This window comes from Eschscholzia californica, unplaced genomic scaffold (genome assembly GCF_041429995.1).
Source record: "Eschscholzia californica isolate CP2 unplaced genomic scaffold, dmEscCali1.0.p SCAF_5, whole genome shotgun sequence".
NCBI classification, from domain to species: Eukaryota; Viridiplantae; Streptophyta; class Magnoliopsida; order Ranunculales; family Papaveraceae; genus Eschscholzia; species Eschscholzia californica.
The window spans coordinates 34324975-34339525 of NW_028238472.1; the positions used below are offsets into that span (position 1 = coordinate 34324975).

The 14551-nt window shown below is 36.8% G+C and overlaps 2 protein-coding genes across 2 annotated transcripts; both read right to left on the reverse strand.

Moving 5' to 3' along the window:
• Positions 1–844: 844 nt before the first annotated feature.
• Positions 845–4827, reverse strand: LOC147538783 (beta-amyrin 16-alpha-hydroxylase CYP87D16-like). The gene is made up of 9 exons (XM_086643005.1): positions 4610–4827; positions 3754–4078; positions 2653–2802; positions 2289–2546; positions 2046–2135; positions 1861–1939; positions 1330–1436; positions 1118–1245; positions 845–1033 (listed from the first exon to the last, which is right to left on the reverse strand). The coding sequence occupies exons 1-9, from the start codon at positions 4825–4827 to the stop codon at positions 940–942; spliced, it is 1449 nt and encodes a 482-aa protein (XP_086499131.1). The 3' UTR covers positions 845–939.
• A 4923-nt stretch (positions 4828–9750) lies between these two features.
• Positions 9751–13906, reverse strand: LOC147538784 (isocitrate dehydrogenase [NAD] regulatory subunit 1, mitochondrial-like). Its single transcript, XM_086641819.1, has 4 exons — positions 13109–13906; positions 11815–12054; positions 10993–11071; positions 9751–10252 (listed from the first exon to the last, which is right to left on the reverse strand). Exons 1-4 carry the CDS (start codon positions 13628–13630, stop codon positions 9978–9980), a joined length of 1116 nt encoding a protein of 371 aa, XP_086497945.1. The 5' UTR covers positions 13631–13906; the 3' UTR covers positions 9751–9977.
• Between the last annotated feature and the right edge of the window lie 645 nt (positions 13907–14551).

The following is a 14551-nucleotide window of genomic DNA, read 5'->3' on the forward strand; positions in this document are numbered from 1 at the left end:
CGCCGCCGGTAAGCGGAAGACTCTATTGACTAACCCAAGAAAGAAACCTAGAAGCTCTTATACCATGTAAGAAAAGACAATTGTAATGATTTGTATTGATTTTCATAGCTATTACATAAGATCTTTATAAGGAGTAGTATAAGAGAAAAGTTTAAGCAATTGGGCAATGTGGAACTAACTATTCTAACACCTTGAATTAGGAAAATTGTTGAATTGGACACGTCTCAAATTGGAAATTTAAATTTATTTAAGATATCTTGATGTACGTTCAAATTAGAAGACCTTAACGTACATCGTTCCTTGTCTCAGTTAGCCATGTTATGGGGTCATTTGTGAAATAGCCCTTTTTTAAGTGTCTAAATCTGACTTATCTTACGCGTTCAAACCATACAGATCCCAAACAACTTAAATCAGACAGTTGGACGAGTTATATACCCCCTCTGACCCAAATTTTATTGTGTTTCTAATTTAGTGCTTCATTTTATTTTCAATAGTTGGTCACTTATGGAAAGTGAAGTGAGATAAATAATACCCTACCATAATTCCTTGAATTGCAAAAAGGATATACTAAATTAATATGGGTAAAAATGGGAAAGCAAAACTTGTGAAAAAAGTTGTATTTTCAAAGTGGGACTCTTAATTTGGGACGGAGGGAGTATTACAATTCAAAGAGAAAAAAATATTATAGAATCGGAGTCAAGTCAATTTAACCTTCCAGTGGAATCCATATGAGAATTAGAAAAAAAACAAGCACCCTCTCAATTGATAAGAGCAATTTTATTTAAGCATAGCCATGCTGGTCAACTTAAATACAGGAATATAGGATTATTTAAGATATCTAGCTTGATTGATCAGAACCACATTAACATAAATGTTCTTTATTCGATGGCAGTAGATATTTGATTTTTATTAAACTTAAAAATGGACGGTAACTCAAGCTTATTTAGCTCTTTCTGATATTTTAACATCATACCCATCTCCGATTGAAAGAACAGGGGTTCGACTTGGTTGACCTCCTCTGACTTTGGTGCAGCTGCGAACCATCGAGCAGGTAAGAACACAAAAAAAATGTCTTGGACATGAAGATTAAAATTAAATAAATAAACTGATATGGTACCTGAACTTAGTTACTAAGACATGAAGAAACACAGATATTAAGGCCTTGCTAAACTCTGCTCCAGCACAATTCCTTGATCCTCCTCCAAATGGTATGAAACTCTTAGTAGAGCCACTTGATCCAAGGTCCTTTTATGTTTATGATCAATTACAAAAGAGTTATGATCATATAATGTGATAACAACAGTTTTTTAGGGTTAAAAGTATTCTCACATTCCATCTATGGGGATTGAAAGTTAGGGGGTCCTTGAACTTGTCTGGATTCATATGAAGAGCTGAAGGAACAACCATAATTGCCCATCCTTCTGGAATTACATATCCTACATCATTTAAACAACCCCCACCATTATCATGGACTTATAATACAGCTCATAATTACAACCACCGAGAGCGATGCTAAACGGTCTGAAAGAATTAGCCGATCCGCAGGCCAAAAGCCAACGTGGCTGGCTCCCGTTGGACGGGCCGTTTCTGATCTCTGACCAAAGTGTGCCCAATGGGAGATGGCTGCGTCGGCTTTCAGCCAGTTGTTGGCCCATTTTTTCAAGCCGTTTAGCATTTTTCAACGACCAAACTCTCAGCAACCTACGCGATAGGATATTGTCCAAAAGATATTGGCTTCATACTTACAGGCCAGTCCAGGCACTGAGCACTACTACGAGTGATGTGGTACCACTATAAGAAAATCAAGAAATCGCCAATATAAAAATACCGAAGTACCCTTTAATTTTAATATTTTCTTACCGTTTATATGGATATCTTTGATGGCCTTTCTTAATATTACAGGAGCAACACTTGACATCCTCAATATCTCATTAATAACCTGTATGTGGGTAAATATTAGTGTTTTAACAACTAAAGACGAGTTCAATTTCTATATAATGAAATCCTCAAAAAAAAAAAAAGTCAATAACTAAGTAGTTACAAACCTGAGAAGTAAAAGTCATAGATTTATATTCTTTCCATGTAAGGTGTGAATCCTTGTCTTCCCTGCTTCTAAGAATTGTCTCATGCTCTTCCTAATCAATGAGAACAAAGTTAGTTTATAATTATATAGCGGGTATTGACGGTTTGTAACTGTTGGTAGTATTATAACAAATAATTCATAATATACTGACGGTTTTAACCCTTGTGTAGCTAATAATCTAATGAGCTTCATAGTACATACTGACCATTAATTCATTGAAGACAGATGGATGCTCTATCAGTAATGTCAACCCCAGTGTGAGCGTGGAAGAAATCGTCTCTATGGTTACGAAAAGAAGGAGAAACAATATGAAAACAATCAAATCGTTGGACAAAAATTGCTCCATTTTCGCGTCTTCAACTAGTTGACAAAGTAAATCGTCGTAAGCACCCTTCTTATCATCAGGAAGATTGAGTCTCTCATTTAGTATATCCCTCATCATGTTTAGTGCCTTTTTCTGGTTCTAAGCAATAATCATTAAACAAGAAAAGTTAGCTAATACTCTCATATCTACTTCCATTTTAGTTGTAACTTAGAACAGTAAATTAGATGCATCTAGTGTGTAGTACCTTCATACTTTTGTGGAAAGCTGTCCCAGGAATGTTCAAGGGAAAAGACATGAGACCTTGTCCTATGTTGATGGAAATGTTACTCATAGTCTTAGAGAAATATGACCAATCATAACTGAAGATGTGTTTTGATGCCAAATCTAATATCATCTGTGTACATTCACAGCCATTAGGTGGTTAATTCGAATTTGGCTCCTAATTTGTAGCCAACTTAAAATTTGGTCCTCATATTGTCCTGTATTTAATTTGGACGCCAGGATCATGATTATGTTGGTCAAGATTAACCGTCAATATCTTGTTTCTCTCTTTACCCATTGTTTTATTCTTTCATGTCCTTTATTTTCTCTCGACATATTTGCGAGATTTGGTCGCAGGAAAAGATCGGCGGCAACGGCCGATTTGACGATACTGATGACTTTCAAAAAAGAAAATCTCTCTTTTTCCTCTTCCACATTATTCTTTCTATTTATCTTCTTCGTTGGTCTCTCTCTCTCCTTCATTGGTCTCTCTCTCTCCCTTTTTCTTTTGTTCATATGTCTTTCCCCATCTCTCTAAAACTAGACGAGGATCCCTCATTTGGAGTAATCTGGGATTTCAACCCTAGACGAGTGTTCAACCTCGTCTAGGTTGAAAACCCACATAAATCCAAACAAGGGATGCATCCTTCGTCTGGATTTCGAGAGAGAGAGAGAGAGAGAGAGAGAGAGAGAGAGAGAGAGAGAGAGAGAGAGAGAGAGAGAGAGAGAGTGAGTGAATCAGGTGGAAGTAGTGGTGAGAGGACGCAAAAGAGAGATTGAAAAAATGTTTTTGAATGTCGTCGGCACTTGTAGACTGACTGATATTGACGACCAATACTAATGAGTATGGAGAGAAAAAAGACATGAGATAATTAGTCTTACAACGGAGGGTAAAAAGGTGAAGAAAATATTGACTGTAAGTTTGAGTAGCGGAATCATGGTCTTTGTACCCAAATAGGAATACTATACAAATATAAGGGCCCAATTTTGTTGTTGTTCACAAATTGGGTGCAAAATTGGAATTATTCAGGAAGATGAGTATGAAAACCAATATGCAGGTAAATTTGATTAATTCGAGACATACACTTGAAATGGAAGTTTTAAGTTCAATAGAAGCTTGAGTTGACCAAGAGTGTAAATATTGGTTTGCATTAACTTCAATTTTAGAAAGAAGCATTTCTTTTAAAGATTCAGTACCAAAGTGATTCAAGATCAAGTTTCTAAGGTACTTGTGAATCAAATTAGAAGTTGTAGCACTAGCAGCTTCCCCAAGAATGGTAGTAAATGAATCCAAATACCAGAACTGCACCAACTTCCCTTCTTGTTGGAAGATATAATGGTTGAATTCCGGGTCCGTTGATACAACGATGGGTCGACCTGCCAAGCTAGTCCGGAACAGTGGCCCATATCTGCCAATATGTTAGCTAGTCAGTATATGCGTTATGTGTACAGTATGTAACATGGTGTTTTCGGCAAGACGTATTCAATAGCTTAACATATTTGAGGACTAATTTTCAAATAGTGTAAATTTTGGGAGGCTCTTCAGCATTCTGACAAAAGGGAAGGACTAAACTGCAACTGAATGGCAAAAATAATTGGAAATTTTCCTAAACTCTATAAGTTGTTTTTTTGTGAAAAATGACCCATCAATTTTTTTTAGTCTTGAGCTCCCCAAGTATCTCCATTATTTACAATAGCTTTGCAAGATTTTGCAAACAACTTTGCAAGATGTTAGCAACACCTCGCCTTGCAATAATTTTGAAAGAAATATTGAGTTTTTAACCAAACAAAATACAATTATTTGATTTTTTAATCATAAAATATAAAGTTTAGACTTTTTACCAAAATAGAATAACAAGAAGATACAATAAAAAATATCAAATCGAGAAAAGAATACCACTGTAGGATACGATAAAAAAGAAAGGTAGGTAGGTAGTTACTTGGAGATTCTCTTCTTGACGAAAGAAGGCATGTCCAAGGACTTGCTTGGGATGAAGAACTGAATAGTCTCTCCTATGAGAGGGAAACCCATGGAACCTGGGGGTAGTCTTCCACCATTGATGCACTTTGGATTGCTCCATCTATACCAATAATGAGTTAACCAAACTAAACCTAAACTTATTAAGCATAAGCCAATAGACAAGATGTTCATCTCCATTCTTATATAATTGAAGTGGTGAAAGACCATATATATAATATCAATTTTTTATAGAGGCTGGTCCTTGGGATCTATACTAATTAATATAGAAAAATGATATATTAGCCTCCATATAGTTGATGTCGACAAATGACATAAAAAATGGAAAAGTTGTGCCGTCTGCGAGTTATGAGACGGTTCCAAAGTGGGATAAGAGCCACGAATCGAGAACCATTAATCGTGGCCTGTGATAATAGTCCCACATGAGAGAAATGATAACTAGCAATCAAGAATATAATGTATAGGTCTTCTATGTTCATTACGAATTGGTCTAGAGTTGGATGACACGAACCTAACAAAATCCCAGCATATTTTTCTTTTCCTTTGTTTCACTCCTCAATCCGCCAATCGAGTAAACCCCAAGAGCACTTGCCAAAGAACTTTAGCACGAAGGAACCCTGGAAAAGATATCTTCATGCTCCTTGTACCCGTGGTGAGAAAGTCAATGATGGTGGTTATGATGGATGTGGCTGCTCCATTTCCGTTTGAAATGGTGAAGAACTTCAGCCAAATACTTAGTGTAGATATCCATATGGGGTGTCTCCAAAAATCTTGTCTGCTTTGTTGTTACTTGTTCTTGTTGTTACTTGTTTTTTTAGTTTGGTGTTGTTTCTTTCAAACTAATAAAATGAGGTCAACTTTCCTGATTGAAAAGCAATGCTATCAAGTTTTATGTAACTTTTTTTAAAATGTCTTTTAGTGCTTGATCAATTTGTGTTACTTATACTTCATCCAGTTTTCTCCATTTGAAGGCCATATATAACATAACATAGAGCATTGTTTTTTAACTGGATTCGGTATTAAGATTGTAGTTATTGGACAAATTTGAGCTGACAATAGTGATTTGAACGATATTTCATATAGAAATTTATAGAGATTGGAGCAAAGAAGAACTAAAACTAATGAAGAACACGGTGGTTTGGAAAAACAAGAAAATTTTAAAGAGTATAAAATTTAAAGGGAAATTGTGTATTTTTCAAATTTTCTGGAGTATAAAATTTTAATGGAAAATTGTGTATTTTTTCTAATTTTAAAGGCAACAAAACTTCTTCTTCTCTCTCCCAATCATCTCAGACCGTCAACGCCATTTCTCTCCTCTATCCATCTTTCCTCCCTTGCTTCTCCCTCCTCTCCTCCCACCGTCACGTTTCTTTTCTCCTCAGTCTGGCTTGGGGGAATCCAAAAAACCAGAAGTATATTGGTTTAGAGGGAATCCCCAAATCAATAAGCTTAATGTTTTGAAGGGTAAATCCCCAAACCAGTAAGCATTCTTGTTTAGGGGGGAAATCCCCAAACCAGTAAGCATTCTTGTTTAGGGGGGAAATCCCCAAACCAGTAAGTATACTGGTTTGGAAGGGAAATCCCTTAAACTTGTAAGCTTGTTCGTTTGGGAAACTCCACCAAACTAGTAAGCATACTGGTTTGGGAAATCCCCTCAAACCAATAAGTCTACATGTTTGGGAAAATTCCCCAATCTAGTAAGCTTGTTCGTTTGGCGAAAATCCCTCAAATCAGTAAGCACTATCTGTTTAGGGGATTTATCCAGAAAGTAAGCACTACAGCGTTTGGGGGATTTCCCCCCAAACTAGATAGGTATTTCGGCGAAGGAATTTCTCCCGTTTATCGAAATATTTAGAGAGAGAACGAAATGTTTGTGCCTTGGTGGTGGTCGAAAAAAAAAGAGAAAATTTATAACAAAAAAAAATTACCTGCAATGGTCGTCTGCCAACGACCGTTATGGTAGTGGATGGCGGGGGAAAGAAAGAAAAAGATCCACAAAAATTTACTTAAAATTTATTGTTTCATTGAAACAGAGGCCAACACATTAACGTGAATTGAATATAAAAGGTCGGTGCTTTGGGAAACAAATTTTTTTCTTGGGTACAAAATTTTAAAGGGAAATTGTAAATTCTTATATATTTTCATGGGTGCAAAATTTCAAAGCGAAACAAAACACTTATTCTTCCTCATCTTCTATCATCAACACCAAATCAGGCCACCACCACCATTTCCCCCCTTTTTTTCTTCTTCTTCTTCTCTCAGTCACCACCACCTCCATTTATCCTTCTTCTCTCTCTGCTCTTTTGTTGAGTCTCTTAAAGCATTATAATGCACAGTGAGCTATAACCATTTGAGTATTACATTTAGCACCTAAAGTTTCAGATCCAGATGTGGCTTCTGGACATACATATAAGCATCTCCGATCCATGTACATAAGGACATTAACATTATCAAATGCATTGACGACAATGTCAAGATTCTGCCAGAAAGTATCACCAAAGACGTTTTTTTGTTTCAGGACCTGCACGATTCTACAGAGCTTCGATATGGAGATGTTAATTAATGGCACTGGCTTCTGAAACAACAACAAAAGATTTTCCCTACCTAATGTTCGAATCTCGGAGTCCCTCCAAAACCGAAAGGGTTTAGGGATCCCTCCATTTTAGTATGAATTGGTTTGGGGAACCCCCAACCAATGTACTTGTTCGGGATTGTCCCAAACCAATGCTGTTTTCCGACAATATTTCCTTTGCAGGAAAACGACTAGAGAGAGAACAGGAAGGGAAAGAAAGAGGGAGGAAACTAAAGAAAGAGGGAGGAGAAGAGATCGAGAGGGAGGAGAAAAGAGAATGGGAGATGAAGAGAGAGAGAAAAAAAAATCAGGTGGTGATGGTGGTGGACGTAGAAGAAGAAAGATTCTAAAAAGGAAAATTGAAAGTTGTCGGTATGGTCGTTTGCCGACAACATTATCAGAGTGGATAAAAAGTGGTGGTGGAGATGTGGAGAACAACAAGGAAAAGGAAACCTATTTCACTCAAAATCGTTTCCCTCTAACAATTAAAAAAAATTAGTTAATTAAAATTAACGAATTTTGACAAAATCTTTACCGAATTTTTTTTATTTCCCCAAAGCGCCGGCAATATAATGATAACTAAATTTACTGTGTTGGTATGAAGAATGGTGTGAAACTATGAACTATCAACTTGACAAGGAAATGGGCCTTTAGGATTAACGCTTTCAGTGTTTAATCTTAACGGTTGATTTTGATGAGATTAGAAAACGAAGGAAGCCAATAATTATGATGGAATCAGCTGTAGGATTACCGAAATAACCCTTTACTTCCATGGCTTTTCGAGTGTTATTTTTTTTTCTTCTGAAATGCAAATTACGTTCAACAAAGAAAAGTTACTATAGGCCCATAATGCTACGAAATGAAATTACAGGGACAGAAAAGTAACTAAGTTAACAAAAGGGTTGAACTAGCAAAAGTCAGCAATTTTGTGTTAATTCGGTATGTGCAAAGTTGTGCGCCACTTTGTTGTAAATTCTCTAGCAGTATTAGTAAGAGCAACTCCAATGTATAGGGGGCTGGGGCACCCAATTTGAATTTGGGAGCCCCAGCCCCTTGCCTCCAACCCGGGAGCCCCATGCTCCCGGGCTCCCAAATGGGAGCCCGGGCTGGGGGCTCCCAGCCCCCAAAATATGGCCGTTGGGAGCTCCAACGGCCATATTTTGGGGTGGATCCCCTAAAAAGGGGATCCACCCCACTTTATTTTGATTTTTTTTTATTTTTTTTTAAACTAATTTTTTTTTTAATCTTCTTATTATTTGAAATACTTCATTTTTAAGTATTTTTCTCTAATTTTTAATTTTTGTGTTTATCTTTTTGAAATTATCTTTCTTGAATAATATCACATTTTAATTCATAGTCGAAATTTAAAATCAAAATTTCGCACACGTACTTCACACACGTATATTATTTTGATTTGGGAGCCCCTGCTGGGAGCCCAACGTTGGAATTGAGCAAAGCCCCGAGGCTCCCAAAATTCAGGGGCTCCCAAAATTGGGAGCCCGAGCCCCCACATTGGAGTTGCCCTAACCAAGGAAGTGCGCAAGACCGGGCTCCCAATCATGTACCAACTACGCACTTTTTAAGGTGCAATATAATGAATGACGGTCAAATTGATTTGATGTAAATTTTAATCATAATCCAAATGTACTATGATATTTATTAAATTTTTTTTTTTGATGAAAGATGATATTTATTAAATTGATCCGCACTTTAGCTGTTCTTTTTTCAAAGAGGCAAAGCGTTATCCGTGGTACGGGGGAGGCAACAAGTCAAAAATTACAATGAAACATCATTGAATAGATAAAATGTGAAGTGTGAGAATTACTTTATGTACCAAGTAGACATTAGTTTAGAGAAATGCTATAGCATTTTTTTTGGGCCTCTTGCATACTCTCTTCAATTGTTCTTTTTCTATTATTGTCTCTACGATTTGAATGAGAAGACTACGCATTGAATGAGCTTAGAAGTCAAACTCGAAATAATTGTACGACTTATCTTTAATTCTATCCCACCTAAGGTTAACAAGTGGTAAATTAGAGTTCCTCTAAAATATCGTCATGTTATTTTATAATCAAATAGACCAAAGAACGCGTAAAGAACACAACTTTTTAGAATGAGCTTTTTGTGGAATTCAAAAATTTGCATAAAAGAGATTTCACATATCTCCGCTAACTTCATCTATAATTCTTATGAACCTCGAACTTTGGGTTCATTAAGGTAAAGAACTCCAAATACGGTCTTCAAGCTTCTCATCTAGCGGTCGTGCCTTAGGTTAATGAAAAAGCTACCACCATAAATTGCGAGCAACACAACATACCATTGTTGGTACAATTGTTCAATCTTCCCAACCAAACGAAGGTAGTGAAATCTTTGAATAACTTGATGAGAGATGAGAATGATGAAGAGGCAAGACTAGTGGGTGCAAGAGGAGAAGTCTTCCAATTTGAGAGCTTACCCACAGCTGACTAGTAATTTTAGTTTTACCGATCAACCACTCTATGGTGACGTAGAATATATAGGTAGAGAACAAATTACCCACCACAGATACGCTTTTATTATTACTGTAAAAATGATTTTGATATAGTTTATACACTTGATGTAGGTAAATAAACAAAATACAAACGGCACTGTTGTGAGAAAAAAAGAATTCAAGTTCTGAAAAAAAAAATACCCTCTTCACACAGGACCAACAATCATGAATGGTAATCCAATTTATTAAGCAGCTAGGTAGTAGTTCTAGCTAGCTAATATCAAGTGATTAATCAAGATTAGCTATAACAGCATCGACAACTTCTTGTGTGGTGCTATGTCCACCGAGATCTTTGGTTCGATATTTTCCTTCTAAGATTACTTGCTTTACAGAAGTCTCTAATCGATCAGCAAATGAAGGGAATTGAAGATGTCTAAGCATCATTGCAGAAGATAGCAGGAGAGCTACTGGGTTTGCTTTCTGCTGTTCAACCAGCTTATCGTTCCCAACATTCCCTGCTGAAGCACCTTGCTCAAAAACTGCATGATCTGCACCCACATTTCCTGCATTTGTGTTTGATTTGATTAATACACGTACATAGATTTATTTCCAAAGTGATTGATAAAATGTAAGAGTTTCAGAGGTAGAAGAATAGAAATGTGAGGCACTTAGTCCCACATTGCTTAGGACTTCGGAGTACCTTTCTGACCTAGACAGCACACCTTGTGTTACACATTAGTACATTACCCTTGGTGTTTTGGGGGAGTTCCGTACCTATATTGGTCGGGAAATTTTAGATACACTCACCAAGTGCAGAAGCTTACGGTGGTGGTCTAAGAGGCTCATGCCATGCAAAAACCTAGGGGAAGTTCTATAGGCACCCCAGAATTGCATATATGAACTCTTGAGCCCTTTCATTCTGGAGTCTCGAGAATTGCATATAGGAACCCTTGAATCCTTTAATTCCGGAGTCGAGGTCTCTGTAATTTGTGGATTTGAACAGAATCTAAGCTCTTCCTAGTGAAGTGGCCACTACCTTGGGGTGCTCACATGAATCCAAAATCAAAAGCGCTCTGGTGTTAGCATAACCTTCTACCATGTTGAGCTAAGCTACTTGGGTGGTGCTTGAATCAAGGACAATATGGTTTTGGGACAGGTAACACATCTTCCCATGTATGCATGAATGTAGGTATGAACAAACATAAGAATATACATGAAAACATATCTCCAGTCTAACGGGGTTGAGACTTTAAGAGGACTGAAGGAAACAAAATAGAAAATGAAAAAAGAGAAAGGGTTGTACCTCCTGGCATGACACCAGTGCCTCCAGCAATACCAGCTGCGGTGTTTGCCACTAGATTTCCGTAGAGATTTGGTGTGACCTGAAAAATATGATAGTGACTCAGATGAGCATGAGTGTTATGTATCACGAATGTTACTTGAACGGTTGAACCAAATTCATGTACACGTATATACCTTTCTATATGGAATTATACAAGTAACATTGAATCTAGTAATAATATAACTTCAATTGCAACGTGGACTGTTTCATAACATGAATATAAAGAGTTTTAGCAGAATACATGCTCCAGAGACAAATATGTAAAAGAAAGAAACGTATGAAACTAATGATTCTGTTTTAAATTTGACCCACATAAATTCTTCCGCTAAAAGGTCATAGTTCGATATATAACAAGGATAACCCCACCCTTTCCTCTATATCTTCTTACAGGTAACAACTACATAGCTAGTTCCAGATGCATCTATGATGGAAAAAAAAAATCTGGAGAAGCAGTTTATTTATGGAGATCACCAAGCATCAGAGAACAGACTATAAACTACATGCTTGACTCTTCTGGATTAATTAATATGTTGGTGAGTAAATTACTAGGGTTTTGATTTACATCCTTTGCAGATTATACCCTCCGGATAAACTTTCCAATAGTTGTCTAGACCGGAATATCAATACCTTATTGGACTATACAATGTCAGAGGTATTCTTATGCGGGAAGAAAGGAAAATAAAAATTCAAATATATGTCAACAAGTAAAGAGAAATCTGCAGTAAAAAAGACCTTTATAGATCTACTTCAGAAAAGGAACAAAAATGTGGATCATTAACATACCATGACATCAAATTGCTCGGGCCTTGAGACAAGTTGCATACAGCAATTGTCGACAATAATTTCATTATATTTTATTCCTGGATATTTTGTCGCAACCTCTCGGCATGATTCTAAAAACAACCCATCAGCAAGCTTCATAATGTTAGCCTTGTGCACCGCTGTTACTTTCTTTCTGTTGTTTAGGTAAGCATACTCGAAGGCATATTGTGCAATACGCTCTGAACAGAACTTTGTTATCACCTACCAAATCATATGTAAGTAAATAGAATTTGAAACTTTAGTTAAATTTTCTATGTTTAAACATTAAAATCTCTGTAAAAGAATATTATCTGTACCTAAAGACATAAATTGATGCATTGTCAACTTGTTTATCGAGTTTTAGTAAGTATCTACATACACCATGACAGCCTCGACATCAAAAGAAGTGACAAAACCGATTTAGTAAGGTGCCAATCCTAAAGTTCCATACAGCAAGAAAAAAAAATTGGCCCAACAAGTCATAGCAAGTTTAGGCAGTTAAAACCAGCCAGTATATATGCTTTCTCCTAAGCATTTTTCCACTTATTTATATGAAGTATATACATGCCAGTTTTTGTGTCTACTCTCCACACAATCTGCATGTGCTTCCGCTACATATCACAAATATAATCTCGAAGCCGAAAAGAAACAAACATCAACTTTTGTTCCTTAGAAAGTTATCTTGATTCTTAAGTTCATACTAAAGAACAACACAGATTGCTTATTATGGGCCTCAAGCAAGCTCGAATAAAACTACAATTTCAAATCCTCATTCAGAATAATGGAAGCCAATGAACCATGGTTGTACTTTATTTTTCTCAATCGAAAGTAGATAGTGGTACTTGATGTATGATAGATAATGCACAATGTCTGGTAGAGTTCCCGATAGCTACTTCATGTTAGACCCACAATATTATTTACTAAACTTTCTCTCTCTCACACAGACACGGTAACTAACCAAGCCTCTGCAGTTATCGATATTGTCCTCTATTGTTGCCACCCAAGCCCAAGGGTAACGGGTACAGAGACTTCTTTCCAGAAAAGACTCCGCGAGCCCACCCAAGCCTCTGCAGTTATCGCAATTATAGCCAAATCCCCTATATGAAATTACACTCGCCTAGTCCTACACCCCGCCATGATTTTTAGAGAATGTGATTTCAATATAATGAATAAAATAGCAAGTCTAACAATGACATGCTACTAATTTGATCATTTACCCTAAAAAATACTCAATTAACTAACACAAACATGAAATTGTATATAAGAAAAATGGTACCTTTAGACTCTCAACAACACCAGGAACAACCTCATGTTCCAATCCAGAGTACTCTCCCTCTGTATTCTCACGAATAACAACGATATCGACATTCTCATGCCTGGTAGGTAATCCAGGAAGATTACAACAATTAACCAAAGAAGCAAACAAATCAAGTTCTTTCCTCATTTGAACATTCAAAGAACTAACACCACCACCAACAGGAGTAGCCAATCCACCTTTTAAACAAACTTTATTCTTCTTAATTGATTTCATTACATCTTCTGGTACTTCTTTCATATCACCATGAACTTCAAATTTCTCAAAATAAACAGGTGCGTGCATAACTTCCATTACCTGTTCGACTGCTCCAGTTACAAGAGGACCAATTCCATCTCCTGTAATTAGGGTTACAGCTCTAGGTGCACCATCTCCTGGACGAGGCATATAAGTTACCGATCTCTTTGAATTGAGACTTGATCCACATATTGATGATGATCTTTGAAGAATTTGTTTCAAGATCGGTAAACTTCTTCTTGCCATTAGATCGATTTGATTTCAATAAATTTTTCCCTTCTAACAGGATTGACGATCAATCATGAAAAATTAGAGAGAATGTTATGCGCTGTTGGTAATTAGGGTTGACTTATTAGAATCGGTCGACCAATCAAATAAAGGTGTATTAGTTGTACTAAAATTAAAAGTGTAGGTAGGTAAACCAGAATTAATACCGGTACTGTCAAGATCTATTATTATTGAGTATTGTAAACCGTTGGATAGAAAGATCGTGAGCTTTGGATTCACGCAATTACAGATTCCTTTCTTGATATAGGCTCGTCATTCTCTAGTTGGCCCACCTTTTCGGCCCTTTTTGTCTCTAGGCACCCATTTTGAAGTTGAGATTTTTTTGGTTTTGTATTGTGAGGAAATAAGAAAAGTTTTCGGAGCGATAAGTTTTGAACGGAAACAAACTATTTTGTTTCCTCCAAACGTCACTGTAATTATTTTTCAGTTTTTTAATCTTTATTTTTCCTTTCTGTCCTCCACTAGAACTCCGACCACCTCTACCATACTCCAGCGACCTCCACCATAATATCGACGATCACCACCAACGAATCCTCTTTTCTTCTCTCTGCTCTCTCTGTTTTTCTCCCCTCTTTCCCTCTATATTTTTTCCCTCTCTCATTCTCTCTAAAAAAAAATAAAGAGAGAAACGAAAAGAGAAGAGAGGGAAAAAGGAAACAGAGAAAGAGAGGAGAGAGAAGAGAGAAGGGAGAGGAGAGAGAAATACGTCACCTTTATGCCGGCGACTTGAGGGTGTGTTTGGTTCGTGCTTTTCGGATTTTCCAGATTTTTTCCGGAAACTTTTCTTGTTTTCTGATGGGCCTAAAAGGTCTCCACCCGCAAGTATACGGGCGTCAAGTAATAGTTCCGGTAAGACCGGTTCGTTCCTCAGAGACTAAG

What these genes read in the sequence shown, in the direction of transcription:
- LOC147538783 (XM_086643005.1), bottom strand. Translation starts at nt 4,827, where the DNA reads ATGGAGATGAACATCTTGTCTATTGGCTTATGCTTAATAAGTTTAGGT. An exon ending in CAAAGATATCCATATAAACG is followed by an intron (nt 1,437 to 1,860) that starts GTAAGAAAATAT and finishes TAAATGATGTAG; the next exon opens with GATATGTAATTCCAGAAGGA. An exon ending in TCAATCCCCATAGATGGAAT is followed by an intron (nt 1,246 to 1,329) that starts GTGAGAATACTT and finishes TAAACATAAAAG; the next exon opens with GACCTTGGATCAAGTGGCTC.
- LOC147538784 (XM_086641819.1), bottom strand. Translation starts at nt 13,630, where the DNA reads ATGGCAAGAAGAAGTTTACCGATCTTGAAACAAATTCTTCAAAGATCA. An exon ending in GTGTTGTTGAGAGTCTAAAG is followed by an intron (nt 12,055 to 13,108) that starts GTACCATTTTTC and finishes ATGATTTGGTAG; the next exon opens with GTGATAACAAAGTTCTGTTC. An exon ending in CACTGGTGTCATGCCAGGAG is followed by an intron (nt 10,253 to 10,992) that starts GTACAACCCTTT and finishes ACACAAATGCAG; the next exon opens with GAAATGTGGGTGCAGATCAT.